This window comes from Balaenoptera musculus, chromosome 20 (assembly GCF_009873245.2).
Source record: "Balaenoptera musculus isolate JJ_BM4_2016_0621 chromosome 20, mBalMus1.pri.v3, whole genome shotgun sequence".
NCBI classification, from domain to species: Eukaryota; Metazoa; Chordata; class Mammalia; order Artiodactyla; family Balaenopteridae; genus Balaenoptera; species Balaenoptera musculus.
Window position 1 is genome coordinate 25,420,827 of NC_045804.1, and position 15,005 is coordinate 25,435,831.

The 15,005-nt window shown below is 42.1% G+C and overlaps 1 protein-coding gene and 1 non-coding gene across 2 annotated transcripts in view; one reads left to right on the forward strand and one right to left on the reverse strand.

Moving 5' to 3' along the window:
- Nucleotides 1-13,076, reverse strand: part of B4GALNT2 (beta-1,4-N-acetyl-galactosaminyltransferase 2) — a 58,642-nt gene extending 45,566 nt beyond the window's left edge. Inside the window, 1 exon segment of the mRNA XM_036837047.1 lies at nt 13,009-13,076. Within this exon segment, the coding sequence (XP_036692942.1) occupies nt 13,009-13,022 (14 nt within the window). The 5' untranslated portion in view covers nt 13,023-13,076.
- Nucleotides 7,078-7,205, forward strand: LOC118887571. The gene has a single exon (XR_005018051.1). It is a non-coding gene; the product is annotated as a small nucleolar RNA SNORA3/SNORA45 family (small nucleolar RNA).
- Nucleotides 13,077-15,005: the final 1,929 nt, after the last annotated feature.

Genomic DNA, 15,005 nt, shown 5'->3' on the forward strand with positions numbered 1-15,005 from the left:
TTTTCTTTTTAAAAAAATGTTTAATTGTGGGAATAAGCATAAAGTTTACCACCTTAACCATTTCTAAGTGTACAGCTCAGTAACGTTAAGTATATTGTTCACATTGTTATACAATGGATCTCCAGAACTTTTCCCTTTTTCTTTGCTTATATTTTTGCATGCAAATATATTTTATCAATTTTTCTGTAATTGAAATCTTAATCTTTTACCCATTGAAGAAAAAAAGCCCCTCTTTTCAAAAAAATGAAAATTAATGTATGTAGGAGAAATGATAGAATGAGAGAAATAAATCACCACTTTGCTACCACCAATGTAATAAATGATTCTGGCCAGGACCATCAATGAATGTTAAAACCATTGGGTGGAAGGCTGTTGGGGAGCAGGATATTGAATGGTGCCAACGTCCACATTGCTTACTATTTACAAAGAGAAAAAAAACTCACCTTTACAATGGAATGATCAGGTAGTCACTACCTTAACCACATGCTCCAAATGAGCATCACTAATAGTGAGACAGCCTAACAAAATGTCCCCCTGATATGATGTGATATGAAGCACACAAATCACTTATGGAGTATTAATGCCAAAAATGTTGAATCAAAATGTAGTCAAGACTCAGAGACCTCACTACCAGTTTATAGGAAATACCAGCAGATAAAGAAGCAAACTGAATAACACCATCAACAACTATCAGACACATCAGGATGTGGAACGTTCTGTAAGACAATTGGCCTGGACTCTTCAAAAAGACAATGCTATGAAAAGAGAAAAAAGAAAAAAGTGGAGGGATAGGATAGCTTTTGATAGTTTAAGGAGACTAAAAAGATCAAACAACAAAATGCAATGTGTGAACTTTGACTGGATCATTGTTCCAAAAAACAGTTATGAAAGACATTTAGCGCTAATTATTAGAGAAATGCAAATCAAAACTACAATGAGGTACCACCTCACATTAGTCAGAATGGCCATCATTAAAAAGTCTACAAATAACAAATGCTGCAGAGGGTGTGAAGAAAACGGAACCCTCCTACACTGTTGGTTGAGATGTAAATTGGTGCAGCCGCTACAGAAAACAGTATGGAGGTTCCTCAAACTAAAAATAGAGTTGCCATATGATCCTGCAATCCCACTCCTGGGCAAATATCCGGAGAAAACCATAATTCGAGAAGATACATGCACCCCAATGTTCACTGCAGCACTATTTACAATAGCGCTATTTACAATAGCCAAGACATGGATGCAACCTAAATGTCTATGGATAGATGAATGGATAAAAGAAGATGTGGTATATATGTATACAACACACACACACACACACACACACACACACACAATGGAATACTACTTGGCCATAAAAAAGAATGAAATAATGCCATTTGCAGCATGTTGATTGGACCTAGAGGTTATCACACTAAGTGAAGTAAGTCAGACAGAGAAAAATATCATATGATAATCACTTATATGTAGAATCTAAAATATGACACAAATGAACTTATCTACAAAACAGAAACAGACTCACAGGGGAGTTCCCTGGTGGCCTAGTGGTTAGGATTCTGGGCTTTCACTGCCATGGCCTCAGTTCAATCCCTAGTCATGGAACTGAGATCCCACAAGGCTGCGCAGAGCAGCCAAAAGAAAAAAACACTCACAGACATAGAGAACAGACTTGTGGTTGCCAAGGGGGGAGGGAAGGATTGGGAGTTTGGGATTAGAAGATGCAAACTATTATACATAGAATGGATAAGCAACAAGGTCCTACTGTATAGCACAGGGAACTACATTCAATATCCTGTGATAAACCATAATGGGAAAGAATACGAAAAAGAATGTACATATGTGCATAACTGAATCATTTTGTTATACAATAGAAATTAACACATCATTGTAAATCAACTATACTTCAATAAAATAAATTTAAAAAGCCATTTAGGGGACAATTGTGAATATTTGAGCATGGGCTGAATGTTAGATCCTGTTAAGGAATTGTTCATTTTTTTTAGGTGAGATCATTATATTGTGATTATATAGGAGAATGCTGTTATTCTTAGAAGTATGCTCAAGTATTTAAGGGTGAAGTGTTAAGATGTCTGAAACTTTTTTTCAATGGTTCAGCCATTTAAAAGAAGGGGTGAGAGATAGATAAAGCAAATGCGGTAAAATATTAATCTAGGTGGATCTAGGTGCAGGGTGTATGAGTGTATTCAGTAACATTGTTTCAAGCTTTCTTTGACAATTTTAAAAATAAAACTTTGGGATTTATAAACAATTAAGTAAAAATTCCTCAGGTAAAATAAGAATAGGTGGATGCTTTCTTAACATGGCAAAAGATTTACCTTTCAAGCCAAAGCCAGCATTATGCAAAACTCCATTATATCCAGGAACAAGATAAGAATGCCCGCTGCTATTATTTAATATTATCATGAAAGTATTAATAAATGCAATAAAATTAGCTTATGGCCTAAAAAAGATATATAACTAAAAGGGTAATTAAAAATATAATTATTTACAAGACGTAATAATTGCATATTTGGAAAAACTAAAATGTTTTAAATGGGAAACTATTAGAAACTGAGATTTTAGTAGGGTAGCTAGTTACAAAATAAATATTTTAAAAATAATAATAATTATGGTTATAATCTAATGACCGCGCACTGTTTTACCCCTCTGCCAAGCGCTTTGTGTGTATCATCTCATTTAATTCTCACAACAACATAATAAAGACGTTCCATTACTCCACCCAATTAACAGATGAATTAGCTGAGGGCAAAAGCAACTTGCACAGTTGGTTGGTGTTAGATACAGGATTCAAAACCAGACCACACTTTTAAACACTACATTACCCAGTTTTCTATAAGCCAACAACCATGAGTCAAAACGTAATGAAAGAGATTTTCCTGGTGGTGCAGTGGTTAAGAATCCGCCTGCCAATGCAGGGGACACGGGTTCGATCCCTGGTCCAGGAAGATCCCACACTCCAGGGAGCAACTAAGCCTATGAGCCACAACTACTGAGCCCACACGCTGCAACTACCGAGCCCGCGTGCTGCAACTACTGAAGCCCACGCCTAGAGCCCATGCTCTGCAACAAGAGAAGTCACTGCAATGACAAGCCCAGGCACTGCAATGAAGAGTGGCTCCTACTCTGTGCAACTAGAGAAAGCCCGCGCACAGCAACGAAGACCCAACGCAGCCAAAAATAAATAAATAAATAAAAGAATTAAGAAAAACCAGTATATTAGGGAAGTACAAATAAATACAGATAAATTTCTTATTCTTGACTAGAATAATTCCACATTGTGAAAATGGAACTTCACCCTATATTAATGTATAAATTCAATACAGTAACTACATAAATGAACCCACAACAAAAATTTTTTTTCATTTGTCAAAATGACTCTAACTGCAAGTAACACATGAGAATAGCAAGGAAAATATTATACATAAGGAGAGCCATACTACTAGGGAATAAAATTATTGTAAAGCTAGAGGTAACTAAAAGCATGTTATTGATTCAAGAATAAGCAAATAGGTAAATGGAATAAACCAAAGTCCAGAAATACATGGGACTTCCCTGGTGGTCCAGTGGTTAAGAATCCGCCTTCCAATGCAGGGGACGCAGGTTTGATTCCTGGTCGGGGAACTAAGATGCCAAGGGGCAACTAAGCCCACACACCGCGACTAAGCCTCTGCGCAGCAACTAGAGAGCTCGCCGTGCCGCATCTACTGAGCCCGAGCACTGTAGAGCCCAAGCACCACAACTAGAGAGAAGCCCACGTGCCACAACAAAAGATATCGTGTGCCGCAGCTAAGACCCAATGCAGCCAAATAAATATTAAAAACAAACAAAGTCCAGAAATACTTGAGTGGAATTTTATGTGGAATTTTCACTATTTTGTTATATATTTCTGTAACATCTGAATTTTCTAAAACGGCATTCAGAACAAGATAGACATATTTAAACTATTCAAGTTATAGACATGCCTGCAGAAAAAAGGCCTTTACTTCCTCTTAGTTAAGTTCAACCATCTGATCAGACCCGTCTCAGCTTGGAGTTTTGATTTACCAAAGCTGGCTCCAGCTAGGGACAGCATTTTGTGATGCAGTCATTAATAGGAATTGTTCGGTAGGAGATTCCTAACAAAATGTTCAACAGCCTAATTTTTAACAGACGACTACAAATGTTCTACACTGTTAAAGTCACACTGTTTATGTGCTTACGTGGGGATATTAAAGTTATAATTGTATGGGTCTGCTATTCTGGTTGGACCATATTTGAGAAACATTCGAAAAAGGGCCAAAATCCAATTTATAAAGTCAGTGAGAAATAAGGAAATGAGCTTGTCATGTGTATCAGCTGATAGCAACTTGTCACTTCAAGCCAGGTGAAGCTGTTAACCCTGCCAAGTGGTTCTCTTAGTCCAAGTACAGAGAGCTTTGGGGCCAGGCAGAAACTAGAGAGGCAGCCTAAGTCCTGAGTCAAAGGTGGTGATCCTCATTGCCCCAAAGCACTCTTGTACCCTAGCAAGTAGGGTCTGATGTTAAGCTGTCTCTGCAGACAGTGGAAACCGATTAGTCAAGATTTTCCTTTTGCCTAAAAAAGTAGTCTCATGATTCTGTGTGCTTTATTACAAGAATCCCTTTGTGAACCATGACACTTTGACAGCATAGAAACATCTACAAAGAGAAAGATTTAAATATTTAAAGATGCATCAGAACTTTTAAAAATGTCTGCGCAGTGAAAAAACACCTGAAATCAATATGGTAGTATTGGACTACTGAAATGGTTCCTAACAAATATGAGAGCAAAGGTTTAATCTTAATTCACCTATGAGAAAACCACCAAGACACCAAGTAATAAATGGGCACAGAATATGAAGAAATGACTGGCCGAAGAATAAGTACATTTAGTAGGTGAACACACAGGAAAATATTTGTTCTCACCTGTAAGTTAAAAAGATTGATATTGAAAATAACACTGAAGTAGCATTTTATGCCTATTAAGTTAATAACCAAAAAGGGTGGAACTTCCCTGGTGGCACAGTGGTTAAGAATCCGCCTGCCAATGCAGGGGACACTGGTTCGAGCCCTGGTCAGGGAAGATCCCACATGTTGCAGAGCAACTAAGCCGGAGCGCCACAACTATTGAGCCTGCGCTCTAGAGCCCGTGAGCCACAACTACTGAGCCCACGTGCCACGACTACTGAAGCCCGTGCGTCTAGAGCCCGTGCTCCGCAACAAGAGAAGCCACCGCAATGAGAAGCCCACGCACCACAACGAAGAGTAGCCCCCGCTTGCTGTAACTAGAGAAAGCCCACGCGCAGCAACGAAGACCCAACGTAGCCAAATAAATAAATATATTAATTAATTAATTTAAAAAATAAATAAATAACCAAAAAGGTTTGGTGAAATTGTGGGCAAAGGTGATATATACACACTACTTTTAAATATTTTAGTCAGGAATTTTTGGTTGCAAGTAACAGAAACTTAGTCAAATTATTTACATAATAGCTATGAGTTATTATGTAATTATATAATACCTATGAATTGCTTCACTATATTAAGAACACAAATAACATCATCTTTTTTTCCTTGGACTAAATTAGAATTGGCTATACCCCATCCTCTACTGTGATTGGTAGAAAGTCAGAAAAACATTCTGACGGAGCTCCTGCCTCCTCTACTGGCTAGACTAAGAGCCTTAGAGGCAAAAGAGACTTCTGCCTCCAATAACAATGGACTGGGCAATTCAGACCAACTTTCTCACTGATGACAACTAGAAAAGCTGAACAACAGCAACAACAAATCTGCCTGAAAGGATCAGATGGCTACCAAGACAGTGAAGAATTACTGGGACTGGATTCAAGAGATAACGGAGGCTAAGGATGGAGGCTACTTTTTCCTCTGGATGTGTTTGCTGATTCCTAAGTGAGCGGCTCACAGGTTGAGCGTGTTTATCTCAGCCCCTTGGGGTTAAGGGAATAAACATTAGAGTCCAAGATCCACCGTGAATGGAGATGGGCAGGGGGGTTCCTGATGAATCTCCTTTGCTTTGCATTGGAACTCCAATGGCTTACACCTCGGAGGAGTGAACCAGAATCAGATAGGAATTCCCAGGCATGGCCACAAGGCTTCCCGTCATCTCTTGAAGTTGGATTGAGGCAGTCCCGCATTGCTAGTGAACCCAGTGCCTAGCAGAACTAAACATAAATCATCTCTGGCAGAAGTTATCCTAGGTCTCAGATTATTTTCACAAACTATTTTGTAAAGACATTGCTTGGCACATGTGGAGATAGCATTTTTAAAAAGAGGAAAATAAGGCAATAAAAACACAGGGCTTCAGATACTGGAGTTATCAGACATATATTGTAAAGTAAATAGACTTAGTATTAAAGAACTATAAATTAATTACTGAGAATTTTAACACAAAATTGGAGAATACAAAAAGAAACAGACAGAAATTTTAGAAATACAAAATAAAATAACACTATTGAAAAGTTAATTTAACAGACAATTAGACAAGACTGGAAGATAAGTCAGACTATAACTGCCAAGGCGGGTGGAGGGGGCGGGAGGAATAAATTAGGAATTTGAGATTAACAGATATACACTGCTATATATAAAGCAGATAAATAACAAGGACCTACTGTATAGCACAAGGAAATACATTCAGTGTCTTGTAATAACCTATTATGGAAAAGAAACTGAAAAAGAATAGATATATATATGTATATGTATAACTGAATCACTTTGCTGTACACCTGAAACATTGTAAATCAACTATACTTCAATAAAAAAATAAAATAAAATAAGAAGATAACTGCCAAAATGAATGACAGAGGAACAAAAGATCTCAAATTACTGAAAAGAATTAAGGACACAGAGGATACAGTGAGTATTGGAGTATTAGAGGAGAGAGAATGGGGCAGAGTAATACTTGAAGAAAAAAAATGATTGAAAACTTTCCAAATTAATGAAGGAGATTTCAAGAAATTCTATTTAAGCCACAAGGAAGAAAATTTTAAAATAAACACACACCAAAGAACATTACATCAGTAGTCAAAATTAAAATACAAGGAGAATCGAGGCTAGTCACACTTGGGTATCAGCTATTGCCTTAATGTGCTAGAGTCCTCCAAGAGTAACTGCTGACTTTACTCACTGGCTGTGGCCCTCATGGCATAGTCAGTCACCAGGTTAGTGACACGTATCAGATTGACTTACACAACTGTTAGATCCACTTATGCCCACAAATTAGGGGAATGTTTAGGAGACCTCTGTTACAGGAGTGTGTAGAAGCTGTCAAGTGACCTAAATTCTAGTCTTGGCCTGACTTTCTCAGTGACTTATTCTGGTTCCATGAAAAGGCTAGTCTTTCCCACCTGATAGTCTTTGGTGGCTTTTTTTTTTTTACATTTTATTTTTATTTTTTTATTTATTTTATTTTGTTTATTTATTTTGGCTGCACCGGGTCTTAGACGCGGCACATGGGATCTTTAGTTGTGGCTTGCGGACTTCTTAGTTGTGGCATGCATGTGGGATCTAGTTCCCCGACCCGGGATCAAACCCAAGCCCCCTGCATTGGGAACGCGGAGTCTTACCCACTGGACCACCAGGGAAATCCCTGGTGGCTTTTTAAAGATTTGTTTTATTCAACAAGTGGAGTACCTGCTATGTCACTCTTCTGCACGAGTGAACAACTTTTACACTGTAATGGGGGGAGACGGACTGTGAAGATGATAAACATAGCTTTTTTTTTTTTTTAATTTATTTTTGGCTGTGTAGGGTCTTCGTTTCTGTGTGAGGGCTTTCTCTAGTTGCGGCGAGCAGGGACCACTCTTCATTGCGGTGCGCGGGCCTCTCACTATCGCGGCCTCTCTTGTTGTGGAGCACAGGCTCCAGACGCGCAGGCTCAGTAGTTGTGGCTCACGGGCCCAGTTGCTCCGCGGCATGTGGGATCTTCCTAGACCAGGGCTCGAACCCGTGTCCCCTGCATTGGCAGGCAGATTCTCAACCACTGTGCCACCAGGGAAGCCCCAAACATAGCTTTTTCATTGGAGTGAGAGTAATGAAAATGGTTGCCTTCTCTCCCCAGTCACGGAGGATACTTTGCGAAAGTTGATATGAGGCATTACCACTTAAAGAAGAACCAGAGCTTCTGCCCAGCTGTCAACCATGATAAATTGTGGAACCTCGGTCAGTGAGCAGACACGAGTAAATGCTGTCAAGAACAAGACTGGAGCGGCTCCTATAGCTGATGTGGTGCCATCAGGCTACTACAAAGTTCTGGGGAAGGGAAAGCTCCCAAAGCAGCCTGTCAAGTGAAGGCCAAATTCTTCAGCAGAAGAGCCGAAATTAAGGGTGTGGGTGGGGCATGTGTCCTGGTAGCTTGAACCCACATGGTGGGAGATTAATTAAATGTTAACAAGTGCTTTTCAATAAATAAATAAATAAAATACAATGAGAACAGCCAGAAGAGAAAAGATTACCTTTAAAAGAGATTACTGGGCTTCCCTGGTGGCGCAGTGGTTGGGAGTCTGCCTGCCAATGCAGGGGACACGGGTTCGAGCCCTGGTCTGGGAAGATCCCACATGCCGCGGAGCAGCTGGGCCCGTGAGCCACAATTACTGAGCCTGAGCGTCTGGAGCCTGTGCTCGGCAACGAGAGGCCGCGATAGTGAGAGGCCCGCGCACCGCGATGAAGAGTGGCCCCCGCTTGCCACAACTAGAGAAAGCCCTTGCACAGAAACGAAGACCCAACACAGCCATAAATAAAATAAATAAATAAAATTTAAAAAAAGAAAAAAGAAAATGCTCCCTATTAAAAAAAAAAAAAAAAAGAGATTACTAGTTAACTTTCCAGCAGATTATACGGGAAGCCAGAGACACTGAAATATCTTCTATACCATCAGAATTATTCAAAAATGAAGGTGCCCATAAAGGCATTTTCAGACAATCAACATTTAAGGGAATCTGTCACCAGTACACTTGCACTAAAGTAACTACTAAAGGCAAATTACTCCAGAAGGAAGATCATAAGGAAAGAAGGAAGAGAAATAAAAATGACAAATAAGTGGGTAAGTCTAGATGACTACTGACTGTATAAAATAATACTGTTTTGTTCCTAAACAAAACAGTAAAAAAAATCATAAAGCACAATATAACCAAAAAAGGGTAAAGTAATGACATGTAAATCAGGAAAGGCAGCGAACAGACTAAAAGTGTTCCAAGGTCTTTGCATTGTCTAGGAAGAAGATTAAAAATACCAAGTAATTTTAGACTTTGATAGGTCAAGAATATGTTATAATCTATAGAGTAACTACTATAGAAATAGTACAAATAAGAAATAATATTCAATAGGAAAATGGGATAATAAAAAAATAATACAAATAGTGCAAGAAAAGAGAAGAACATATATCAGGTAAAACAAATAGAAAGCACTCACTGAGATGTTAGATTTAAACCAATTGTATCAATAATTACATAAATGTAAATTGATTAAATGCTCCAATTAAAACATAAGGTAATCAGGCTGGATGGAAAAAAGAAGCCCAATTATACACGGTTTGCAAGAGACACATCTAAAACAGTGATATAGAAACACTGAGAGTAAAAGGAAAGATAAATATACCAAGTGTAACAAAGATAAAGTTGATATCTCTATATTAATATCAAATGAAGTAGACTTTTAAGACAAAAAGCCAAAACCACAGATAAATACCTCAAGTTATAAAATATTCAGTTCACAGGAAGAGATAACAATTCTTTATTCTAATAACATAGCCTCAAAATACATAAAGCAAAATCCTGAAAGAATTAAAAGGAGAAATAGACATATCCACAATCATGGTGTGAGATTTTAACATACTACCTGGCTCAGCAACATAGGTTCCTTTCAAGAGTAAACTTGCAATCAGAGTAAATATATAACATTCAGAATTGTTCAAGCTGGCTTAGGGAGCAGTTTCTGTCTCTAACCTAGGGGGTACTACTCATTCCTCCATCTACGCAATAGATGTGAAATAAACACTAATCGCACAGTGATTTTAAAGATGAAACCAAGCATCAGTTACTTCAATTCGGCCATTAGTGTGACCACTTTGAGTTTTTCATTAGTGTTTAAAATTTAAAACAGTGCAAACTGCCAAGTATATTTTGTTTGGTAAGTGTGAATTTACCACTTATGGATTAATTCATACATAAGATATTTTACCCAGTTTGCATATCTTTAAAAATTGTAGGGCTTCCCTGGTGGCGCAGTGGTTAAGAATCTGCCTGCCAATGCAGGGGACACGGGTTCGAGCCCTGGTCTGGGAAGATCCCACACGCCGCGGAGCAACTAAGCCCGTGAGCCACAACTACTGAGCCTGCGTGTCTGGAGCCTGTCCTCCACAACGGGAGAGGCCGAGACAGTGAGAGGCCCGCGCACCGCGATGAGGAGTGGCCCCCGCTTGCCGCAACTGGAGTAAAGCCCTCGCACAGAAACGAAGACCCAACACAGCCAAAAATAAATAAATAAATAATTTTTTTAATTGTAGTTTTTAAAAACTGTCTTCAAATGAAAAGAAAGCAAGACAACAGTAATTGTCATTGGTATTACATATTATTACTGAAAATAATTCTGTCCTATAGAGAAGGGGAGTATTAAAAAATGATCAGCTGATGATGTCAAATATGCTAGAGTCATAACTTCTCCAAGAGGTCATGTCAGTTGTATTCCCAGTACCTAGTATGATGCCTCGCACGTGGTAGGATTATCAAACTTTTGTGGAATGAAATATTATGAATAAAATGTCCCACACAATCAAAAAAATATTGGCTTTATCCTCAAACGGAGTTGGATTCCAACCTGCTCCTTCCATTGTAGTCCTTGGGCAAACTTCATTTCATTCTCCATTTCTACAACTATAGCATGGACATAATCCTTCAAAGAGTGCTTCGGTGAGCACTAGTGGCACAATCTAGAACAGGACCTATACGTAACGTATACGTAACCTATACGTAATAAGTGCTCCACACTGAATGAAATGAAATGAATTTACCAACTAACAGCCCTCTTGTCTGTATTTCCCATCAGTCTGAAAACTGTTTTTGGAGACACCCTGCTCAACATAACGCTGCTTCATTTTCCCTGACTCATATGCCACATGCTGCATTTGCCGATGAAGGTCCTGCGGTATTACCAAAGAATAAAAAACATGAAAACTTAGATTATTCCTGCCAGATGAATAATATGAATAATATTATATGAATAATATATGAATGATATTCATAATATGAATGATTGAATAATAATATGAATAACATTATAATGGAATAATAATTCCATTTTTCCTAAGTCACTGGCATTTTAGTTTTAAATAAAACTTACTAATATGCAAAAAAAAACCCTAACATTTACTGAGTTTACTGCATGCTACTGTAGTGATCATTTCCTGGGTTGGTAGGGTGTGTTGGAGTCAACTAGCCTATCTCAGAGGGACAAAAATCAGAAATACCTATTTCAAAGCCAGATACTTTTTAATAAAAAAGAAAACTAAAAAGGCAAAGAAAAGTTTAGATAAATAGTTTCTTCGGAGGAAGAAACGTGAGTTCCCCAAGGCCACACAGGCCAGCCGCCTTAAGATCATAGAGATGTAAATTAAACAGCAACAACCTCAGTTAAAAGCCAGACCTTTTGTTCACGATTCCAGCTGTCCATATGTGAAAGGAAAGTCAAGTTTGCCGAGGACTTGCCAACTTTAAATTCATTGGCACCAGTTTGGAGCCTGGCACCAGGACTCCTCATCACTCATTAAGGAATGCGGGGTGAGGGAATGAGGAAGGTGCTGGAATGAAAGCCTTAGCCAGGGACTTTCGGCGACACAAGGGCTGCCTCCTTCCCCTCGCTCCGCCGCAGCCTCTGTACAACGTGTGCTTCATTTTAACGCTCATAAAACATCATCTGACCAACACGTTTTTGCATTGTCGGGAGACACCTTTCTTGTTAGTGTTAAATGATCGTTCTAGTTTTGAAAAATAAAAAGAAAACTTTGGGGATAAAAAGGCACAAAATGGGGCTTCCCTGGTGGCACAGTGGTTGAGAGTCTGCCTGCCAATGCAGGGGACACGGGTTCGAGCCCTGGTCTGGGAAGATCCCACATGCCGCGGAGCAACTGGGCCCGTGAGCCACAGTTGCTGAGCCTGCGAGTCTGGAGCCTGTGCTCCGCAACAAGAGAGGCCGCCATAGTGAGAGGCCCACGCACCGCGATGAAGAGTGGCCCCCACTTGCCGCAACTAGAGAAAGCCCTCGCACAGAAACGAAGACCCAACACAACCAAAAATAAATAAATAAATAAATAAAATTTAAAAAAAAAAAAGGCACAAAATGTATTTCTGATCCTTCTTCCTGGTTTATAAAAACTAAATGAGCCCTCCAAGTCTACTTTTCCCCCGGTAATTATTATGCTATTCCTTAGAGGCTTTAGCGCCCGGAGCCCCCAAAACAGACGCTCACTCTGCCTCGAGGCTGTCGCCTGAACCTGAAAACCTACTTTTCGAAATCCCTGACTCCAAAACCCGGGCTGTTTTCTGAAGCTGCGTAAGAAGGAGCAGCCTCGGTTTCCCGACTGCCCAGAGCCCGCGGTCCCCTCGCCGGGGACCCACATCGCCAGGGACCCACATGTCCAGCCCTGGTCAGGGCGTCCGGGTTCCAGGCCGCCCCCCACGCTCGGCACCACCGCGCTACGCACTCCAAGCACGAGAGGCAACCTCCAAGTCGAATTTTCCACCTCGAAAACCAGCGTTCCCTGGAGCGCAGCGCTAGATAACGAGCAGGGGCTCTCAATACCGTCCCCAGGTACTGTCTCCTCGCTGCCCCACCTACGTAGGGGACCGGTTGGACTTAATTTAGAGACCGGCTGCCCCCTCCCTCGGCCCTGGCTTCCGCGGCCCCCGCACCTGGCCGCTCCCCGACGGCGCGTCCGGCTGGCCAAGTCTGACCTCCCACTTTTCTCTGCTTCGGGGACACTCACCCGCTCGAAGTCATCCCGAAACCCGCCGCCTAGCACGTTCCGAGGTGGTGGAGCCGGGCAGCCACCCCGCCGATTGTCCAGCCCTTGGAACCAACCCGGGGTAGAGGAAGCCGCTAGAGCTTGGGTCGGACCCGTCCACGTCACCACCAACCCCCGCCCACCTCCTGGGTCTTGCCTTCCGCCCAGCTTGGCGCCAGTCCGTCCCAGCATCTCTGTGGTCTTTTGCGGACGACCGCACCTTGCAGGATCTTAGTTCCCGGACCAGGGATCGAACCCAGTGCCCCCTGCAGCGGAAGCCCTGAGTCCTAACCACTGGACCGCCAGGGAATTGCCGAAAAGGTGACAGTAATGACCACAGCCCCTGCTTGTGATAGATACTAGGCAAGGGCTTGGGGGCTAAACGCTTTATTTACGTTGTACCATTTATTCGTCGCAACAGCCCCAAGAGACGAGTGCTGTTATTAGCCCCACTTTTAGGACGGGGAAGCTGAGAAGAAGTGGGGTGATCAGCTAGTAGGTGGAAGAGCTGGGATTCGAAGTGAGTCTGGGTGACTCGGAAGCCCCGGGCGAGTGGAGCAGTTTCTGTCCCTTGTACGCGGAACCCCCACGCCGGCCAGACGCCACCTTGTTGGTGGTCCGAGGTGAAAGAAGGGGCCTTTCTGCGGAGAACCGCGTGGACCCGGCGTTTTACCCCGCGGCACCCGCGCTTCCCTTCTCCCGGCCGGATCACCCGCCCTGGGTTCTCGGAGCCCGTCCTCGCAGCGCTCTTCGAACGCGTAGCGCACCCTACCCAAGGGCTGCAGTCCCGCTCCCGCGCTTCTCTCCCAACTTCCCAGCCTCGGTCGGGGACCACTTCTCCCGCTCGGTGAGTAAACGGAGTTCCCGCTCCACCTTAAGGAGCAACAAAATCCCCGCGCCCACCTCTAGCCTCCCTACCATCACGGCCTCTCGCTTTCCTTCCCATTGAAACTGGGAAGGACAGGTATCCACCTGTCCGCGAGCCTCACTGCCTCCCGCGCAGCTCACACTTGAGTTCCGTCTTTGCCCCGCCTCCACCTCGCTCCCCACCCCACACCCCACCGGAACAGTTCCGGCAAAAGACGCGGGGAGGAAAACTGGAGTGGGTTGAATCCCTCTAACAGCCCCTTACAGCCACTTAATGCCTCTGTGTCTGGAAGAGGCTGGTGAATTCCACATGAAATTAGCATTTGCCGGACCCTTTTCATAAGCCAGGTGCGGTGCTGGGCGGCTTCCTGTGGTTCATCTCAAGTGCGATTGTACTGTATTTTACTATGACCCAGCTTAAGTCACAAACATAACCTTGTTTTAAACTAGACAAAACAATGGCATTGGGCTTCCCAGGTGGCACCGTGGTTAAGAATCTGCCTGCCAATGCAAGGAACACGGGTTCGAGCCCTTGTCCGGGAAGATCCCACATGCCACAGAGCAACTGAGCCCCTGCGCCACAGCTACTGAGCCTGCGCTCTAGAGTCTGCGAGCCATAACTACTGAGCCCATGCACCACAACTACCGAAGCCCTTACGCCACAACTACTGAAGCCCACATGCCTAGAGCCCATTTTCCGCAACAAGAGAAACCACCACAATGAGAAGCCCGAGCACCCCAACGAAGAGTAGCCCCAGATCGCCACAACTAGAGAAAGCCCCAGTGCAGCAACAAAGACTCAACACAGCCAAAAATAAATAAATTAAATAAATAAATTTATTAAAAAAAAATAAAACAAAGGCATTTAAAATGCTTGCAAAATGACCGGTGTTTCTATGTGTATATAGTACGCACTTACTTATACCCTGCCGTGTCCCAAAAAGGAATTTAAGACAGAGACATAAAATAGAATGCCGTGCAAATAAAAGAGAAAAATGACAGTCAATCAATCAAACCAAATAAGTCTAGAAAGAGATCTGCTACCAGAGGGATCTACAACCTTGCTGCAGGTGAGTCCCAAATTCGGCTCAGAGCTTCTCAGCAGCCAGCAG